Source organism: Ostrinia furnacalis, unplaced genomic scaffold (assembly GCF_004193835.3).
Source record: "Ostrinia furnacalis isolate ACB-3 unplaced genomic scaffold, ASM419383v2 OfSCF2315, whole genome shotgun sequence".
Taxonomy (NCBI): Eukaryota; Metazoa; Arthropoda; class Insecta; order Lepidoptera; family Crambidae; genus Ostrinia; species Ostrinia furnacalis.
The window spans coordinates 61,923-78,482 of NW_021132554.1; the positions used below are offsets into that span (position 1 = coordinate 61,923).

Genomic DNA, 16,560 nt, shown 5'->3' on the forward strand with positions numbered 1-16,560 from the left:
ATAGCACTACATTTCCATCCCCCAGCTCGGCGAGAAGCACGAGAAGACCCGCGAGTCCTCAGAGTGCCTGCGCCACCTCACGCAGCAGGCCGTGGTGCTCCAGAAGCGGCTCGCGGAGGCCTACGCGCGCGCGCCTCACGCGCCGCCCGCGCCGCCGCCGCTGCACATCCAGCCGCCCGGCATGGCCTCCGTCATTGATATGCTCAACCTGATCAACGGGATACTCTTCGTGCAGATCAGGTGAGGATTTACAGCTTGAACGCCATAAAGTAACAAGGCCAAAAAGGATGACTGTCATTAGACCTGCAACAAATTAATCAGAAAAAAAGGAGTTGGGAACTCGGAGCAGGTGACTCTGTAGCACGCGGCCTGCTTTAAAGGCGTACGTTGCTCGGGCACTTGTCGTTAAAATGGGATACGCGCGCGCGCCGCCGCCGCTGTACATCCAGCCGCCCGGCATGGCCTCTGTCATTGACATGCTTAACCTGATTAACGGGATACTATTCGTGCAGATCAGGTGAGGATTTACAGCTTAAACGCCATAAACTAAAGGAACAAGGCCAAGAAGGATTACTATCATTAGACCTGCAACAAATTAATCAGAAAAAAGGAGTTGGGAACTCGGAGCAGGTGACGCTGTACTGTAGCACGCGGCCTGCTTTAAAGGCGTACGTTGCTCGGGCACTTGTCGTTAAAATGGCCTAATAATGGCCTTCCGTCATCGATATGCTCAACCTGGGATACTATTCGTGCAGATCAGGTAGAAGTTCAAAACTCAAAGCAGGTGTAGCACGCACGCGGCATCTTTACAAGGCGTGCTTTACGCAGACAGTAGTGTCTGGCCAGAGTGGCCAGTAATGCTTTTATCAGCTTTGTCATTGTTCTCTCGAACTCTACTTGTGATTTGAAATACATCCTGCTTACGATGGCTCACGAATTAGATCGTGACCTTAGTTTTTACATCCCAGATAAAAATTAACAGCAATCTCGTTACTGTAACATTTCAACGGTACATCCCCTTTACTAGTGTTAAGGGAAACCTGTTATTGGCCATATTGTGTGATAAATTAATACGCTGTTAGTTTTCTCAATAAAAAAAACTGCCTTTCAGCATCATACAGCACTGTCTTTGTGAATCAGGCGTCTCATTCTCGTAATATACAGACTACGAGCCCGTCTAATCTGGATACACCTACTAACTTTATGTTATTTCTTTCATTGCAGTCCCCAAGACATCGAGCAGTTCAAGGCGGAGATTGAGAAACGGCAGCTGAAAGATTTGCCCATCCCGGGCGTCCTGAACGAGCTGCGAGCGAGCGCGGAGGCGGGCGCGGGCGAGGCCCCGGACAGTTGAAGGCCGCGCCCTCCCGCCGTCCCTGGACTATGTTTAGTGATAAGCGAGGCGGCCGCGCGCCGCACCCATGTAGAAAGCATACTCCGCTCATATTGGACGTTATGCTAAACATCGTTACTTTATAACTATTGATTGATGATATTGTTCCTTATCTATGAATGTATGCCGTAGTGGATAGTGTGCTAAGGTTTGATGTAGATTTTTGTTAGTCAAATTTTGAGGATATTATTTTGATCAAATAATTAAGAGTTTAAATTTTATGATTTTTTTTTCTTTTGCAGTGCAATAGATTTATTTATGCATGTGCATATTCTTCTATATTTCGCTCAAATCACGATATAGGTTTAATTTTATGCTTCCGTTGGGAATTCACAATTTTATGGACATCCAAAGTAGTGCAATTTTGATGTAGTGATAATAGCAATAAGTTTTGGTTGTGAACCTGAGACCGCGTGCGCGTCGCTATGTTATGGTACTGGTGCTACTGCCAATTACTTTTCGTATATGATGATTTTATGAATTGTTATTGTCGAGTATTATTTTCTTTTTTTAATTAGTGCGGCGAGAGTATATTGTTGAAATACCCATAGTAGTAGAATTTCGGTTATATTGTCACTGAAATGTAACAGGATTTGTATGTTTCGGGTCCGTACAAAATCTAGAGTTGATTGTTTGGTAAACGAAGAACAATAGTTACAGGATGCCTCCACTCGGTAAGTTGATCACTGCCTCTAACGTTACTTTAGCTTCAGGTTTTAGTTATTAGTGCCATATAAGTAGTGAATGTAAGTTCTTTTTATAATACGTTTCTGTTAGTCTGTGATATAGAATGTTTATCAATTTATCATCGAGTCACTTGCCTTGTTTGTTCAGTAGGTCTAATTTACTGATGAATTATGAAAACGCTTTAAAATCTTCATATACATAATGTAAATTAAATTACATCTACAACTCGATCACAATTTTGTAATACTGTTATGATGATGTTAATTAATATGTAAATACTTGTCTCACGACAATAATTATTGATTTGAATTGTCATGCAAGATCCCATGCCTAGCGTAAAACTTGTTGAAATAGTGATACATATTTATATCAAATAGTAATGATAATGCAGCCTAAGTACCGTTAATGATGTTTATATCCTAATGTTACCCAAGCATCTATTGCCAGTTTGCTTTTACCTGCATGTTCGTCTATCTAGTTATTGTATTTTCAGCACTTTTATTTGGATTTATTAATTAATTCTCTCAATTTTCATTAAGTTATTTGTTGTGTCTGTAAATGATTAAATTTTAATGATAATCTTATGAAATGATTCATACATATTATTACAACTCTTGAGTATGTGCTGTCATAGAATTCAATTAAACATTAAATTATTTAATATATTTTAGCCAAATTACAATTCGTCTTATTAATTTATGCAGTTATACTTTTTATATTGTTAATTTTTGTTATGCTGAAAATAAAATATGAGATGATCATTTTTTAAATAATATTGATTTTTAGACCTTATGTTGTAGTATAGGTTTTTGTGCACAACTGTTAAAGAGACGTCAATTCGATTCAAATCATGTTATAATAGGCATAATGGTAATGGAAGTAGTACCACTAGGTAAGACAAGCACCAAATGAATGTTCTTATTCAAGTGAGAATATACGAATTACCTATAATATCTATTTTGTGGATATTTTCGATTAATTTATTTTGGTTCTTGCAAAATAAAAGTCGTTTGCGACGAGAGACAGTACATTAGCGCGCGTTCATGTATCCAACACAAAATAAAATTAAGAATGATGTAAGATGAAGAAGCATGTGCCTAAGCAAACAATAATCAATGTTGTTGTTGTTACATTTCTTTAACAATATGACGAACATGTAAATACGGCGCTGTTCGTAGTATACTAATAAAAAGTTCGTTTTTAAAATGTGATGTTTTATTTTAATTGCCCTTTACACATTGACATACATACATTATACGTCAAAAGGTAGTAATTACAAAACAACACTATTAACCCTTATTCAAACGCGAGCTGGTATGCATTTTTTTTACAAAGTTGAAGTGGATTTTGGGTAATAGTGGGTCACTTATTTCATATTTTTGATCAAAATTTATAAAAAAATAGGGGAAGGGGTAGTTTTTTGGGTGGTAAATAATTTACCATTATCCATTCATGACTACAAATTATTAAATGTTGGTGGTAAAATAGTTACCATTGTCCGTTTTGGTTTATTTTTGGTTCTTGACTAGTGACTTCCTCTTGGTTCTACCTATATTTTATTAAATATTTTGGGAATGAAATAAATTTATTGTTTTTATAAAAAAATATTTTTATTAATATTAGTTATTATGCTTACAATTAGGATGCTTACCTTGAGTCTGAAACTAACAATTCACTAATTACGTAACGTCAAAACGTTACGTAAGTATTTATCAAAATAACTTAAAATTTATCCAAATATTTATTTAGTTTTATTTGTGCACATACAAAAAACAACAGTTTTTTTTTATATATCATCAAACTTTTGTCAAGACGGGGTCGGACAATGGTAAACTATTTACCACTTCTTTAAAATGTCTAAATTATATGAATAAATCAATTGCAGACGCTGCCTATAAGTGAGATTATACAATAAATGTTATAGTTTAGGAATTTGAATCGAAAAAACACTTATCAGAATTTTCGTTGAACAAAGTTTCAAAAATACCAAAAACGCGCGCTAAAAACTTGAAATTTTTCACACCAAAACCGTTTGGTTGACTTTGACATTACCTGGCAGTGACAAATGACGTTGAAAAGTTGTAAAATGGCATAGATAAGTAAAAAAATATATTTAAAAATATAAATAAGTGACCAAGATATCTTTAATTAATACCATATTGAAAATTAGGATCCTTTTTTAAAAGTAAACAAAGTGGTAATATATCTACCTTTATTTGAATAAGGGTTAACTTACACAAAAGTAAGTGTGTTTACACCTAAATAAAGTGGTTAATATTAAAAAATATCACGGATACAAGGTACAAAGTGACTGTAGTAATTCACTTCCTAGCTCTAGGACGAGGGCGGGGGCGGGCGCGGGGCGCTCGGGGGCGGGGCCTGCGCCGGCGCACGCGCGGGGCGCGGCCCCTGTCCAGCTGCGCCGCCACCAGCTCGCCGAGAGCGCCTCTCTCTGCCAGCATCGAGAGGAACGTGCAGATGAACTCGTCGTAGTTGTGCGTGCGGCGGCAGTCGTCCACCTGACAATGAGAATGATTATTATGACATTTTCAAGTAACTTCTAAGCTGATACTATAATTTTTTTTTGAGAGGAATCATTGTCCAGCCTGTGATTGATTTCAAAGAAACTAAAATTATTTGCGAAGTAAGATAGGACGTCGCGACGTGACCACGCCCACTCTGCCCTACCTTAGGAGGTAGAAGTAGAGGGTTTTTTAGGACTATAATTATTGAGTGTTTTTAAAAGTTGGGTCGAATAGTTCTATATTTTATTTTATTTTTATTTTTATTTTATTGGATAATGGATTGGATTTAATAATGTATTGGAACATAAAATACTTGCTAATTAATTATCTTACCTTATACATATCCCTTTTATCATTTTCGTCATTCAGAGCCTGCTGACATGACTGAATTTCACCAACTATACTGCTCATCAGCGCATTTAGTTCTGTGTGTGATAGCAACAATTTCCTCAATTTGTATGGCTGATCTGGTATTGTCTCACAACACAATAATATTGGTAATTCATTACTTTTTACTAAAGCTGTAGTGGAGGTTGGATAGACCTGGAATATTGAATGAAATGATATTATAATTTGTACCTACAGTAGTCTTTCATAAACAATAGGCAGGTACAATATCTACTTACTTCTCCCACAATCTGATTGTCCCTGCTGATGGTAACAAATTTTGCCACTGCACCTTGTTCAACAGGATCAACTGAAAAACCATGAATAATAAATCAATGTTGATTTCAGAAATTTGCAACTTTCAGTGAGCTAGTTTTTGTAGATACTTTTTTTATTTAAAAATATTAGTGGTTTCATACATTGCTAGAAAGTAATTTATCAGGTTTGTATCTTTTACCTAATATCAGACTGTTGTCTTGCTGTGGCCGGTCAGATGCGCCAATTTCTATTGTAATAGGCTGGGTAAAGTCTAAATCAAACAACTGAACTTCCGAGGACTCTAGACCCGTAAGAATACTTTCTTCACTTAGTTGAGCTATGCTGTCATTCAGGGAGTTTTCATTGCTTCCTTCTATAAGTTCTCCTTGTTCTGCAAAGATTTATTTAATCTATACTTATAATAAATCTGTAGAGAGGTCAATTCTGTACATGAAATATATTTTCAAAATAACTATCAGGGGGTGATTAGTGATCGATACTGATGCCAAAAATGCAATCAGTAAAATTTTTGTCTGTCTGTCTGTCTGTCTGTCTGTCTGTATGTTCCTTATAGAAACAAAAACTACTCGACGGATTTTAACGAAACTTGGTACAATTATTCTTCATACTCCTGGGCAGGTTATAGGATACTTAGGAATTCCCACGGGAACGGGAATTAGCGGGAAAATCCTTTTGTATGAAAAATCTAAACCGCTTAAGTTAGACGCTTGAAATTTGGCATGCAGGTACCTTAGTAAACTTAAAGCTTAGTTACAACAGGATATTGCAAAATTCCCACGGGAACGGGAGTTAGCGGGAAAAAACATTTGTATGAAAAAATCTAAACCGCGTAAGATAGACGCTTGAAATTTAGCATGCAGGTACCTTAGTAAACTTAAAGCTTAGTTACAACAGGATATTGCAAAATTCCCACGGGTACGGGAGTTCGCGGGAAAAAACAGGAAAGGCGGTAAAACGGGATCCACGCGTACGAAGTCGCGGGCGGCCGCTAGTTAATAATAAAAGCATAATAATTACTACGGTTCATGTGAGAATATATGAGTAGGTTACCATTGTACTCTCTTGTCTTTGCCAACAAATGCCTCAGATGTTTCCCAATCTTTGAGATGGCTTCTTTCACCCTTTTCTGATTCAATTCTAATGCACTCAGTCTTTGTGTTAATGCAATTCTTCTATCAGGGACTACAGCCATCAAGTTGAATCTGAAATAAAGCATACATTGTAGCTATTAGTTCATCTAGAAATCTAAGGTTAAAAAGTTTCAAATACGGCCTTTTTTTGCCATTGCAGTATCAAACAATTTAAAAAGTATAACACCTTTTTCCTTTTTAAACAGGAAGCAAACAACTACCTGATGTCATGCACTTGTTCACCAGCGTCACGGCCCAGTCTCTCAGCCATCACTCTCCTGAACTTGTCAGTCCAGTCCTCATCCCCTGCCCAGGGCCCATGATCTGTAGGGTACGGCTTCAAGCCATCTAACTCAAACAGATGCCCGTTGATTGGTACAAAACTCACAAAGTGGTAAGCTTCACCTGAAATTATTTTTAATGCATGAAGTTTATATGTAAATGAATAAAGGCAACTGAGAAAATTGGTGTTTTAGTAATGAAAATGTATTGCAAATACCTGTAAAGCGGCCAGTGGACACACCGGCATTTTTGTCCGTTTTTTTTCGGGCCTGCGGAATTGCATGAGAGTTGTGGGCGCATGCAAGTTCTGGGGTGTTACCAATAGCCCAGCCTTTGTTTTCAGGGTTCATCCCTAATGTGTGATGCTTAAAATTAAACAAAATATTATCAAAAACAACTATAGACTGTTGTACGCTATAATATTAGAAACTAAAGAAATATTTTTTCTATACTTACTTTTAGTCTACTCAATGTTTCTCCAAGGTGTAAATTAGGACAGTTCAATAATATAGAAAGCAAAGCATGTGTAGCACAACTATTTGGTACCATTTGCTGTGCAAAAAAGATGTTGTTTATAGTCTCTTCATCTCTAACAAAACTTTCAATCTGTTCCACAAATTTACGACGAGATCTTCTTTCTTCTATCCAACGGAATAAGAAAATAAAACCGTAAACAGGGCTCTCCAATGGCTTGTGCAAATCATAAATCTCTTCAACTTGGACACCTTTGACTCCAAAGTCTTCTAGTAGCAAAGTAAATAAACCTGGATCACTTTCTAATTCTAGCCACCCTTCCGTCAAGCTATTTAGTTCTACAGGCATGTTTTTCATAGGGATTTTCATTAGATTTAATTAGTTAACTTCTTATTCCCTTTTTGCTGCTGTGCAATTTTTTGCACTACAACAAAGTAACTAGGATTATTTTGATCGCGGCGGAAGCTGAAGCAAGAAAATTTTTTTTTCTTATTGGTCAAATTACGCTTTTACTTGATTCTAATTGGTTACTTTATTGCTTCCATTTTTACTCTAAGACAAAAAAGCCTTGTTGCATTTTCTAGTTTGATTTGATTGACATGTTTCTTTCAAAGATCTGTCACTGTCAAACGGGCTGACATTTTTAATTTTAATTTTGTTCAAGTCAAATGTCGAGATTGTTATACAGCATTGAATTTATTTTACTGTTTTCAATATTTATAAAATAAATAGAAACATAAAGAAACATTTAATTAAATATCGCTAACTAACAATCTATTTCGTTAATTTGATATAAGTATTTGATAGAAAATTAAAATCCACATTTGAAATGAGGGAATCATAAGGCTCGCCATACACGGACAGTTTGAACAGTTAGCCAGGCCCATGAAGCTACAGATAAAAATGGAGGGCAAAGTTGGGAACAAAACTTGAGTCAAATACCTACTTATATCTATCTCGCTCTCTGTGGCCCTACCTCTCTTTTTAGTGTGAACTGTAGTATTGCTATCTTCTTATTTAAATCTCCTTGTAAATTCTTCGAAATAGCCAATTCACTAACCAAATAAGAAGTTAAATAAATAAATAATTAATATTTGAAACTTAGATTACCTAGTTAAATAAAAAATCACAAAATTGTCGGCCATTTAGGCTTAATGTGTTGGCGAATCAGGGAATTACAATCCCAATTTCTGAGGTATCGGTAATGTGGCAACATCGGCCGAATCCGGCCCATCATGGCGGTTGTTTACTATGCAGTTGATTTCGTTTGAGATTTTTCAAGGGACCTTATCATTGTTTTGTCTGAAGAAATGGTGCAAAATTGTATAGTGCGTGGTTGCGGTAGTTCGTGTTGTCCTGGAAGTGATATAAAATTCCACGCGTAAGTGTTTATTTCGTGATTTCTGACAGTGGATCATTGTTAACATATTTCTTTGTATTTTCACAGTAATTACTTCCTAAAACGTTTTACCAGTATTTAAACTTATTATTAAATGTTACATATGTCAAGAAAAAGAAGATTTTACATTGAGTTTCATTGACTTTGAGCAAATTTAAAATTTTTGTTTCTATAAGACATTTTGAAGTAGTATGACCATATTGAGGATATATCTGGGACTTTCTGTGGGACCTTACTTATCTAATTTTGCATAATGTTTTCTACGGCCGTTTACTGTAATCAATCCATATCCAAATCCGTCTGTCAACTGCCAAATTAAAATCTGTTTTCTATCAAATATCCACAGTTTTCGATGCCTTTACACTTTCTTAATGTTGTAATTCATCTTAAAACAAAAACATCGAAAACCTTTTTTCATAATCATATTAAGTGCACTTTATCAAGACACACTGTTTAAACGTAAATCAGTCTTTGTCGTCCTGAGAAAAATAAATAAAAGGTTACCCTACTTAGAAAGAGAGAGCCTGCCCACAGAGAGCGAGATAGTGATACATAGGTTGTGCTTCAAGTAGGTATTCTAAGTCTGGCCTCCATTTTTATCTTTAGCTTCATGGCCAGGCCCAGGGATAAACATAAAGGAACCGCTCTTGAAGTCCTAGTTAACAGCTTGAAGCTGCCATTGATTAATACTGGAGCTGTAGTTTGCTAAGCAGTAGCAGCACGTAGCAGCTTGAATCTATCGAAATTAATTGTTTCAAGTTGTCGGGCTAGTAAGCAAGTATCATAGAGAAAAGTAATACATAGGAAATAGAGAACCCTCTCTGTCAAATTTTTGAGCCTACTAATTGACAGCCTGGTGTTAAATTCGCTGTACTTAACCTACGTACGTAACGCTCACATACACACATAGTACACGCACACATACATACATAAAGTCCACGCACACATACACACAGTTCACGCACATATAGGCCCTCATAACCTTCAAAGAATTATTGTTTTTTTAATGTACAATGTAGAATTTTTTCAAATCCATTATTTTGAAAGTATTTATCTTTATGGTGTACGTATTGTATTATTTTCAAAACAATGGATTTGGAAAAATTCTACATTGCACATGGAAATGCAAATAAACAAAAACTTTTCAATTTAATAATTTTACTTTATTTATGAACACACATAATATTATACACCAAAAGCGTCTTTTCGCAAAGTTTTCAACAACACTAAAAAAGCATTTGCACTTTGATATGTTTCTCACACTTCAACTGGCATTGGATTCAACATCGGATTCTGACACTTTTACAGTTATGATACCATGAATATCAGTTTATGGTCCTAATTATTTTTATTTTATTTACGACCTTCGACCAGTTGGACACTTTAGATATCTTCTTGTAATAGTGTCAAACTGTCAATATCTTTTTAGCTTTTAACGCAAATCTAGTCTTCAAAGCAGTTTAATCGATTTATTTTATTTTCAAAATCGATATTTTATTGTCTATGATGGCCGCAGGAACATCACTATACATGGACTCCCAGCAATAAAGTACGGTAATGCCTCGTACAGATTTTATCGGCAAAAATTATGGAACTTGATAGGTTTTAGACCATGCCACGCACCAAAACGTCCGGAAGTTGTAATAGTATTATAGAATAAACGTTAAAAGACTTATTTATTTAATTTTTCAATGCTTAAGTGTCCATTAGAATGAAAGGGTGCTTAATGTATTAAAAAAAATAGAAAATAATTATGATGGGTTAATGTTTTTGGGCGGTTTTTTAGGCGGTTTCTGACAATGTCCTTTCAACATTGTAAGGTACAGTCAAGCTCGTTTCTTTAATGTAAGGGACATGCTATCTTTTAAACTACCCGTTTTTCGAAAATTTGGCGTTTATATTATGAAAGAACAGAAAATTCTAAGAAACTTTGCCATAGAAACTATTTAAATCGTAACATCACATAAAAAGATATTGAGGTATAAAGAAAAAAAAAATCGTTTTTTGGCTCTCCTGAAAAGTCGTGTTTTGTCCCTTACAGTAATTGATATTTCCAGCATCGATATGTATATCGAATATCCCTATTCTAAATTATACAGGGTGGAAACGATAAGTGATCTCACTCGATTATTTCTAAACTATACAAGATATCTAAATACTGGTTACTGATCTTGAAAGTGTTTCACGAGCTCTTTCCAACGGTACCAATAATAGGTTACAAAATAAACTGGATCTATCTGAAAATTCAATGTTTCCAGCTTTCATACATTTAGTAAAACCACATAATAGTAAAAACTATACAAGATATCCAAAAACTGGTTACTGATCCTGAAAGTGCTTTACAAGCTCTATCCAACGGTACCAATAATAAGTTACAAAATAAACTTGAGCTATCCGAAAATTCAATGTTTCCAGCTTCCATATATTTAGTCATGGCACTGATTTTTTGATAATATTACAAATAAAGCCTAAAATCAATGTTTTCCATGAATCATTTTAAATAAGAATGCATTACGAGTTAATTTTAAGTGTTTATTATTTAATAAAAACATTTAACACTTCTAATATTGTGTGACTGCCATACATTTAGTATGGAGACTGAAAATATTAATTTTCGGATAGATCCAGTTAATTCTGTAAACTATTACTGATACCGTTTGAAAGATCTCGTGAATCACTTTCAGGATCTACTGATCCTGACTGGTTACTACCAGTTTTTCGATATCTTGTATAGTTTAGAAATAATCGAGTGAGATCACTTATCGTTTCCACCCTGTATAGTATGTCCGGGCATGTAGTGATCAAACTTTAAAGGCGTAATCTAAGATAATTTTATCGATGAAAATACTTCAAATTTGGGGCTTGTTGACCCATTTCTCGCAAAATTACATTTTAATTTTTAGTTTTCACCTCTTCCTCTCAACACAAGAAAAACCAAGTCGTTAAGGTATGTTTTATTTGCATTGTATTATTAGTATTTGAGCTATGCTACAAAACGAATGTAAATTTATTAGTCTACGTCTATTAGTTTCGAAGCTATTGTTGAACAAAGATACCCCTTCCCAGCAGTTTCATAACGCTGTTAACATGCGAAAATGTACTGCCTGAAAGAATCACACAATCTATTCCGACTACATGACTAGCCGCGCTATGAAACCGCTGGGAAGGGGTATCTTTGTTCAAGCCACCATTCATCGCCAGTCCTCCCGCACTGCAGTGACGATGACGAATGGACCATTGAGTGCGGTTTTGACCTGGTCAGTCCAGCGCACGGGCGACTTGCCGCGCGCTCTTGTGCCCTTAACTTTCCCCTGCACGACAAGTCGTTCAACAGAAGCGCCAATAGTCAGCCATATTTCCTCTCAACTCAGCCATGTCATACCCTGTACGGGACTATTTCCACCTGTCGTATCGGATTTGACGATATTTATATATTAAGGTGTAACCAAATAAAAAAAAAACGATATTTTTAAGGAAATATTGTCCTTATAGGCTGCCTACTGGAGCTGGGCTGACCACTAGGAGGTTTACCCTATGTCCCTATTTTTACCCAAGCGTTTTTGTCTATGGATCGAATGAATATCATTCACTCAATGTTCGCAGGATCTTAAAAATCTCTTACTACCTACATTGTTTAATGTATCGTGGGTCCGCTCCGAACTGCCATAATGGCCATTTTTTATTTAGGTAATACTTAAGAGCGTTTACGCCGTTTGGCGCAAAAACAGTACTTTTTCAACTCGTTACAATCATTAACCAGTAATACTACAAATATGTTATAGGCATAAATAGTTAGGCAATTTCGTCGTCTAAATAGTTAATTGAGAAAATATTGCGATTAGTTTAGCATTTAAGAATTCTATCAAGATAAGTCCACACAGGTTTTGTAAATTTCCAAATTAGCGTCATTTTACAAGCTGAAATTTTTATAAAAATACNAATATTGCCTGTTATTTATCATTATTACTGTTTTTATTTTATCAAGATATACCGCTTAGTTTAAAAGTTATTATGTTTTCTTTACAATAAGTAATTGGAAGAAAAAATATTCTATAAAAAATTAAAAAAAAATCTCAAAAAAATTTTGACCTCTTTTTTGTCGATAAAAATAGGTCTAGTTTCATCTATTTTCATATGTACACTTTAACGTGACTCACACTGTATATGACAGTTGGTGAAGTTCCAGCATCACGGTGCAACTCAGACTCCAAATATCTAAGCCACATTGCTTCTTGAGTAGCAGTAGCAAGAGACATGTACTCTGCCTCCATAGTCGATAAGGCGACAGTGCCTTGGCGTTTTGAACACCATGAAATTGTTGCACCCTGAAACATAAAAATGTAGCCAGAGCAAGATCTCCGACTATTAACATCCGAAGCCCAATCAGAATCGCAGTAGCCAAGTGCCCTTTTTTCTTCTTTGTTTTGACTAAATATCAATTTATAATCCATAGTTCCTTTTATGTAACGTAGTATTCTCTTAAGTGCTTGCCAGTGTTTCTGTTGTGGTTTGTTATTGAAACTACTCAGTTTGTTTACTATAAAACATATGTCTGGCCTGGTTCCTTGGGATAAATATAATAAACTTCCAATAGCCTCTTGATATGGTACGTCTGTTAATATCTCTTCATTTTCTAATGTGATAAATTTCTCACCAGGATCACATGGCATATAAGCTGGATTACAGTCACTCATTTTGAATCTTTGAAGGATTTTTTCAATGTAAGCAGTCTGATCAATGCTAATTTCATTTCTTAGCAAGTTTTGTTCTATCCTCCAACCAACAAAATGATGTACACAGCCAAGCTCTTTCATATCAAATTTACTTTTCAGTTGTTGTTTTATTTCTTTTCCCATATCTTCATTATTGTAGAACAGTAACAGGTCGTCTACGTATATAAGTACATATAGAATATTTCCATTTTGAGTTTTATGATATATACACGGGTCCACAGATGTACTTTTCAACCCCAGTTCTTTTAACACAGATGTAAGTTTCAGATTCCATTGTCTGCTTGCCTGCTTTAGCCCATAAATGGATTTATTCAATCTGCAGACTTCTTCTCCATATTCGAAAGATGGTGGTTGAAGCATATATATTTCCGTGTCAATGTCACCTTGCAGGAAGGCGGTTTTTGCATCCATTTGTTCTATAAATAAATTGTTCTTGACAGCCAATGCTAATAAGTATCTGATCGAAGTGTGTCGAACCACAGGAGCAAATATCTCATTATAATCAATTCCTTTCTTTTGAATAAATCCTTTGATGACCAATCTTGCTTTGTAGCGCACAATTTCACCATTAGCATCAGTTTTTATTTTGTAGACCCATTTACAGGGAATAGCTCTTTTACCTTCTGGTAGAGTAACCAATGTCCATGTGTTGTTCTGCAGGAGCGACTCGAATTCATCATTCATGGCATCTTTCCACTCGTTTGCATTCAGGCCTGAAAGAGCTTCTTCCATAGTGTCAGGTTCTTTAGTCAAAAAAGCTGTTGCTTCTTTTGGCTCATTCAAGTCTTCACAGAAGTAGGTATTTTGTTTATTCCGAGGTCTCAATGTCATTTTCGAAGGTATCACATCACTTATTCTTTTCTCTGGTGTGTACTCATCATCAGCATCATCAGTGTGATAGCTCTCATCGTCATTAGAAGCCTCCCCCATTTCTGTCTTCTCATTATGAATTATGGTCCTTGAAATCGGAGTGTCAGGTGTATCAGTTGAAGGTTCGCTGTGAGTCTCCTTTCCAGATAAGTCATCAGATTCATTTTGCTGCAAATCAGATAGTGGCACAATTATGCTGTTGTTTTTAATTTTATTCTCCNGAAATTTGATGTTGATGGTTACCATACCAATTTGTTAAACATTTATAAGTATTTAATAAGTAGGTATATTCTAGTATTATTTAACAATTTTACAGATTTTGACTAAAATCGCATTAACAAAACAAATAAAATAAAATGAATAAATCAACATTTAGGTCAATAAAAGTGTGGCAAAATTAAACAAGTGTACTTATTCAATGGAAATATTCGTTTTTGTAATACCTTGGTTGTGGCAAAACTAAATAAGTGACATGCAAAAACTAAATAACTGCAACTTAGTTGTAAAATACGGTTGTGGCAAAACTAAATAATTACATTTTTATTTTTTTTATTTAAAATAATACAAAATAAGATCATCGAAGAATATTGATTTAATAAAGGTAAATTTGCTGTATAAAATATCAAAAGACCGACAATAAAATATTTTTACCCTTAAAAGTTATCGCCATTTTTAACGAAAAAAATCACAAAAACGTGAATATCTCGCAACTTTGGTTTTGTCAGTTATTTAATTCTGCCACGACGGTGACGTATTGTACTTATGTAAATATTATTTTATTTTTATTATTTTGTAATTATATCACACCTAAATTGATCCTATGAAAACCATCCTTTGTTCCGTTTCCATCCGTAATTGATTCATTTCCCTACCTTTTAACTTTAACCCAATCCCACCCTGTCTAAACGCAATGTCCGCAAAACTTATGGCAAAACTGAACGCAAAAATCAAGAACCCTGTCGTGGCTAAACNCCGCTAATCCGTTCTGTTCCGGAGTGTACGGATTGGTGGTCTGATGTTGAATGCCAAATTTCTCTAAAAACAATTCAAATTCTTTGTTTATATATTCTTTGCCGTTGTCTGATCTTAATACTTTTATTCTTTTATCAGTCTCATTTTCTACTAAGTTCTTGAATTGCTTAAACTTCTCTAATGTATCAGATTTGTTTTTCATAAAATAGACATATACTTTTCTACTATAGTCATCTATAAAGGAGACATAGTACTTGGCACCTCCTAAAGAGCTGGTCTCCATCGGGCCACAAAGGTCAGTGTGGATTAATTGGAGAGGTTCACATGCTCTAGTACCAATATTCTTAAAAGGCAGTCTAGTCATTTTACCTTCAATACATGTTGTGCAAATCTGAGAATCTTTTTTATCAAATTCTACTCCTTCAGTACACGTTCCCATTTTCTGTAAGTCAGTGAAGTTGAGATGGCCCATCCTCTGATGCCACAAATTAATATCATTCTCATTTACTGTTGACAATAATGCAGATGTTTCCGAAATATCTCTCAACATATACATATTGTTATGTTGTAAAGCTGACAAAATCAATCTCTTATTTTGGTAAATTCTGCAATATTTTTTCTCAAATATAACTTCACATCCATTTTTTGTCATCTGACTTACAGAGAGAAGATTGGTTGTCAAGGAAGGTACATACAGCACATTTCTTACTTGAATTGTTTGAGGTCTGCCTTTGGAGTCCCTTATCTGCAAATTCACACTACCACACCCTTCTACTGCCACGGTTTTATTATCTGCTACCTTTATACTGCTTACTGTTGAAGGAGACACATCATACATCCATTTTCTCTCTCTACACATATGCTGCGATGCTCCCGAGTCGATGTACCATCTAGTTTTATCCAAGGACTCTGCAACAGAAAAAGCCGCATAATATATGTTTTTTGAANATCAAGAACCCTGTCGTGGCTAAACGCAATCCGCGAGAGCCATAAAGAAAAAAAAAAAAAAAGTATTGGAATTTATCGACTGAAGTCGCTGTTTGGAAGCAAGTTTGATCGTAGTATGGAAGTTTCCGTACCCTGGCAAGTATGGCGGGCTTGATATGGACCAGTTTAGATTTTTGTATGTGATTTTCTACCTAACTAAAATAATTATCGTTTAATTATCAAAGTTTTAGTTTTCATCCGTGGTTTTAATAGACGTGTAACTTTGATATTTAGTAATCTTAATTTCTTATAGCAATAAATTGCCTGACTTGTGTGTTCTCAGACCCCAAAGTAAAGATCTTCTTGTAAAAACTAAAAGGCTACTGCGACACAAGCTATGCTTAGTGCAAAAGCCGCTAGTCATAAGAATACTCTGTAGTAGGTACATTGATTTAATGGCAATAAACATTTTATTTATTACTTATTTATTTACCTAAAGTAA

General features: G+C 35.3%; 2 protein-coding genes across 4 annotated transcripts in view; one reads left to right on the top strand and one right to left on the bottom strand.

The window, feature by feature from the left end:
- Positions 1–3,006, top strand: part of clu (clustered mitochondria protein homolog) — a 34,954-nt gene extending 31,948 nt beyond the window's left edge. For all 3 annotated transcript variants that reach the window (XM_028307726.1, XM_028307728.1, XM_028307727.1), the window contains 2 exons: positions 26–240; positions 1,225–3,006. In XM_028307726.1, the coding sequence (XP_028163527.1) occupies positions 26–240; positions 1,225–1,354 (345 nt within the window). In that variant the 3' untranslated portion in view covers positions 1,355–3,006. The remainder of the gene's footprint in view (positions 1–25; positions 241–1,224) is intronic.
- A 1-nt stretch (position 3,007) lies between these two features.
- Positions 3,008–7,730, bottom strand: calypso (ubiquitin carboxyl-terminal hydrolase calypso). Its single transcript, XM_028307729.1, has 9 exons — positions 7,140–7,730; positions 6,901–7,048; positions 6,623–6,806; positions 6,322–6,473; positions 5,450–5,641; positions 5,232–5,302; positions 4,939–5,148; positions 4,313–4,599; positions 3,008–3,374 (listed from the first exon to the last, which is right to left on the bottom strand). The coding sequence occupies exons 1-8, from the start codon at positions 7,524–7,526 to the stop codon at positions 4,402–4,404; spliced, it is 1,542 nt and encodes a 513-aa protein (XP_028163530.1). The 5' UTR covers positions 7,527–7,730; the 3' UTR covers positions 3,008–3,374; positions 4,313–4,401.
- Positions 7,731–16,560: the final 8,830 nt, after the last annotated feature.

Bases quoted from the DNA above. Each gene is read 5' to 3' on its own strand.
- calypso (XM_028307729.1), bottom strand. From the start codon at position 7,526: ATGAAAATCCCTATGAAAAACATGCCTGTAGAACTAAATAGCTTGACG. The intron at 7,049-7,139 runs GTAAGTATAGAA...TTTAATTTTAAG, and splicing joins AAACATTGAGTAGACTAAAA to CATCACACATTAGGGATGAA. The intron at 4,600-4,938 runs GTAAGATAATTA...TCTCATTGTCAG, and splicing joins ATAAAAGGGATATGTATAAG to GTGGACGACTGCCGCCGCAC.